Below are 3,421 nucleotides of genomic sequence, written 5' to 3'. Positions count from 1 at the left end.
GTGCGGTTATGAAAGTCCTTGAGCATAATTATATAAGACTGATGTTACATTTATTTTTACACACCGCCTTATCAGCACTCGACCAGGGAAAGTCGCCTCCAGTTAGCTAATAAGTCGCACAAATGAATTATCCACTTTTCAAGGCGAACCAACGACTTGCGATATATGCCGCGCGCGCATGATATTATAGAAATTCGCAAACATATATGCTAAGAGGCGCGGACTTGATATAAAAAGCATTCATTCATGAATATAGGACCAAATTCTAATTGGCTCCGCGGCGGAAGCCTGTTATCTCGACCAGTCGATATGGGGCTACGGACACCGCCTTGGTTTGTTGGTTTGTTGGGTGAACTCCAATTAGCATGGCGATGACCCATTTAGAACAGCTTCCGTCTCTGGGACAGGGGCGCTTCTCTTCGCTCTGTCGCTCTCGATGCTAGAACGTCTCCCTTATCATCGCCCAGTTCCGCTGCCACTCTATATCGGTATCCTAAACGCCTAAGTATGTGGGTGAAGGGTGGCAGCATCAGCAACAGCAACAGCGGCAGCAGTGGGATCAACAGGAAGTCGGATAGTGAATTGTTTTATATAAACAGTATATAATAGAAAACTATAGATTACAGGACGATAACAAGGCAGATCTAGCAGCGCATACAAACTAGAAACCTGGATCCCAGTCCGTTTGCTGGGCCTCCATGTTCGTGGTGTAGCACTGCAGCACATCGCCGGCCTGGGGCAGCACCTTGGTGTCCCTAAAGCGTAGTCCGCACTCCACGTCCTTCTTAATGGTATCCACTTCGTTCTTCAGATGTCGCATTGACTCCAGGCTGCCATTGTAGACAACCTCTCCATCACGCAGCAGGCGGAACTTTTGGGCCTTCTTCAGCACTCCCTTCGTGCAACGACAGCCCGCCACGGGAACTTCCTTGCGACCTTCATTGATGAGGAAGTTTTGCAGGACATTGGCCTCGCCCAGAACCTCCTCCACTTCCACGGGTGGCAGCTTGCTGCTCAGCTGCTCCTTCAGATCGTCGATTAGCCGGTAGATGATGTTGTAGCTTCGTATGTTCACTTCCTTGGCGGCTTTCAGCTGAGGAGTCTCCACGGCGAAGGCATAGATAATGGCATCGAAAGCCTTTGCCAGCTCGAGATCGCCCTCGGTCACGTTTCCCACACCATAGTGCACGATGTCCAGGCGGCAGCTCTCGTTGCTGTTATAGGTCTCCAGCACATCAAGTATGGCCTCCACAGAGCCATGCACATCGCCCTTGATAATAACACTGACTCGAGGCTTGCCCTCGTTGTCGTCCACCTGTTTTACCCGTTGGCCACCGCGCATCCGGAATCGTCCGGCCAGTCGACGGGCTTCTCGCTCAGCTCTGTACTTGGCCTGGTGCTCCTCCTCCTTCTTGCGGATCTCATCACTGCTCGACTCGATCTTCTCCTGCTGTGCCTCGTGTTCGCGGTACTTTAGCACGGCGTGGGCTTTTTTCTAAACGCAAAGAAGGCTCTTATTATTGTATGAATATAATTAAAATACTTGACTAGATCTACCTCTGTTTCCACCTCGAGTATGAGATCACCGGCGAGGGGCAGCTCGCGCCAGCCCAGAATCTCTACTGGTGTGCCCGGTGGGGCTTCGCTCAAAGGCTGGCCATTGTGATCGAAGAGACCTCGCACCTTGGCGTGAGCCAAGCCACTTAGCAGCACAGAGCCTTTGCGAAGAGTTCCGCGGGAGACGATGGCTGTCGAGAGTTTGCCACGCCGGGGATCGGTCTTCGATTCCACTACAATTCCCTCAACAAGACCAGTGGGATCTGCTTTAAGTCCCATTAGGGTGGCCTGTGTGCTGACGGCCTCGGCCAGAAGTTGTAGGTTGGTGCCCTTGAGGGCTGAGATCGGAATCACCTGGACATCACCGCCGTGCTCCTCGAGAGCAAGTCCCATTTGCGCCAGCTCTCGTTTGCTCTTTTCCTGAAATGAACGGTGTGTTAGGAGCGCTTTTCATAAACTTCTCTATAGCTTACAATATTGGCCTCTGGCTTATCAATTTTGTTGAGCGCTACGATTATGGGCACTTGAGCTTCTTTCGCCAGCTGGATAACTTCACGTGTTTGCGCCATTACACCATCTTCAGCGGCCACCACGAGGACAATAATGTCCGTTGCAACGGCTCCACGAGCTCTCATAGCGCTAAAGGCAGCATGTCCTGGTGTGTCAAGAAACGTGACACGTTCTCCGTTCTCCAGGGTGACGGTGAAGGCGCCTATGTGCTGGGTAATCCCGCCTGCCTCGCCGGCCGCTACATCAGCACCTCGCAGGGAATCCAGGAGCGTGGTCTTGCCATGATCCACGTGACCCATTACGGTCACCACAGGCGGACGGGGCTGCAGGAGTTCTGGAGCAGCAGGTGGCCTGGGTGCCACATCACGCTCCTTCTGCTCATCTTCGGTTGTCGCTTCGGGTGTGGCCACCACCCGCGTTTTGGCTCCCAGTTTCTTGGCTATTTCCTGGATGATTTTGAGATCCGCCAGCTTAAAAGCGGGTTCAATGTTGTCGGCGCCCTTGACATACAGCATGGCCTCCTGGACATCATCTGGAAGAGGAATAGTCAAAAGTTACTTGCTTATATAAAGATATATCCAGTGGATTAGAAGTTTACCCAGTGGCCTTTGCAGTTCCTTGGCCAATTGGGCCACGGTCATGTGCCTCCAGATGTCGGAGGCGCCTCCGCCCGCCGTTTGCGCCTTCTTGGGGGAGTACTCTATAATTCTGGGCGATTTCTAAATCAATTAGTGAGTGTGTCCTCTGGGATCAAGCGGATTATTAAGAGATTCAAGTTTTCCGGCTCACAGTTTGAGATGGACTGGCTCAGTGGCTTCAAAACCTACCTTCTCCTCCGCTGTTTTGCGGCGTTTCAAACTGGCGGCGCTCACATGGAATTCTCGTTGAAACGCCGGCGGCAGTTGCCATTGTGTGACTGCTCTGCTGAAGTGCAGGGTATGGCCAAGTCGACTTATATTTATAATCCGCAACATTTTTTACAGATAATATTATACTTTTAATTGAATCTAACTTATGTTTTAGCTGTCGCGTAACGCAGCAGCTGATTGATGCCAGGAAGTGCAATTCCAATCAGCTGCTTCACAGCGTTGCCATGCACCGTGGTGGCCGCCTAGGGGGCGCTGGCATTTATGTAGAATTCAGTATGTAGAAATTCTACACTGAATAATTTACTTACAAAATATGTGTACCTTCGGTTAAGAAAGGTTTTAAGAAACATAGAAAATAAATCTTTCCATTTAAAGAGTATTTAAAATTTCTTAAGATTTTCTTTTCCTACATATTAGCTTAAAAATAATGTACTGCGGGTAAGCCCCTTATTTCTCAGTATTTCCACAGTTGCCACCCTGGTTTT

At 50.3% G+C, this 3,421-nt stretch overlaps 1 protein-coding gene across 2 annotated transcripts; it reads right to left on the bottom strand.

The window, feature by feature from the left end:
* Positions 1 to 582: 582 nt before the first annotated feature.
* LOC122620535 (translation initiation factor IF-2, mitochondrial) lies at positions 583 to 3,115 on the bottom strand. 2 transcript variants are annotated; one of them, XM_043798037.1, is made up of 5 exons: positions 2,895 to 3,115; positions 2,666 to 2,786; positions 2,031 to 2,599; positions 1,558 to 1,977; positions 583 to 1,495 (listed from the first exon to the last, which is right to left on the bottom strand). In XM_043798037.1, exons 1-5 carry the CDS (start codon positions 3,039 to 3,041, stop codon positions 662 to 664), a joined length of 2,091 nt encoding a protein of 696 aa, XP_043653972.1. In that variant the 5' UTR covers positions 3,042 to 3,115; the 3' UTR covers positions 583 to 661. The 2 variants fall into 2 exon arrangements, with proteins under 2 accessions (XP_043653972.1, XP_043653973.1); XM_043798038.1 differs by having other exon boundaries at positions 2,666 to 2,775; positions 2,895 to 2,982.
* Between the last annotated feature and the right edge of the window lie 306 nt (positions 3,116 to 3,421).

The sequence above is a fragment of the Drosophila teissieri genome, chromosome 3R, assembly GCF_016746235.2.
Source record: "Drosophila teissieri strain GT53w chromosome 3R, Prin_Dtei_1.1, whole genome shotgun sequence".
Taxonomy (NCBI): domain Eukaryota; kingdom Metazoa; phylum Arthropoda; class Insecta; order Diptera; family Drosophilidae; genus Drosophila; species Drosophila teissieri.
This window is presented reverse-complemented; position numbering and strand designations above follow the sequence as displayed.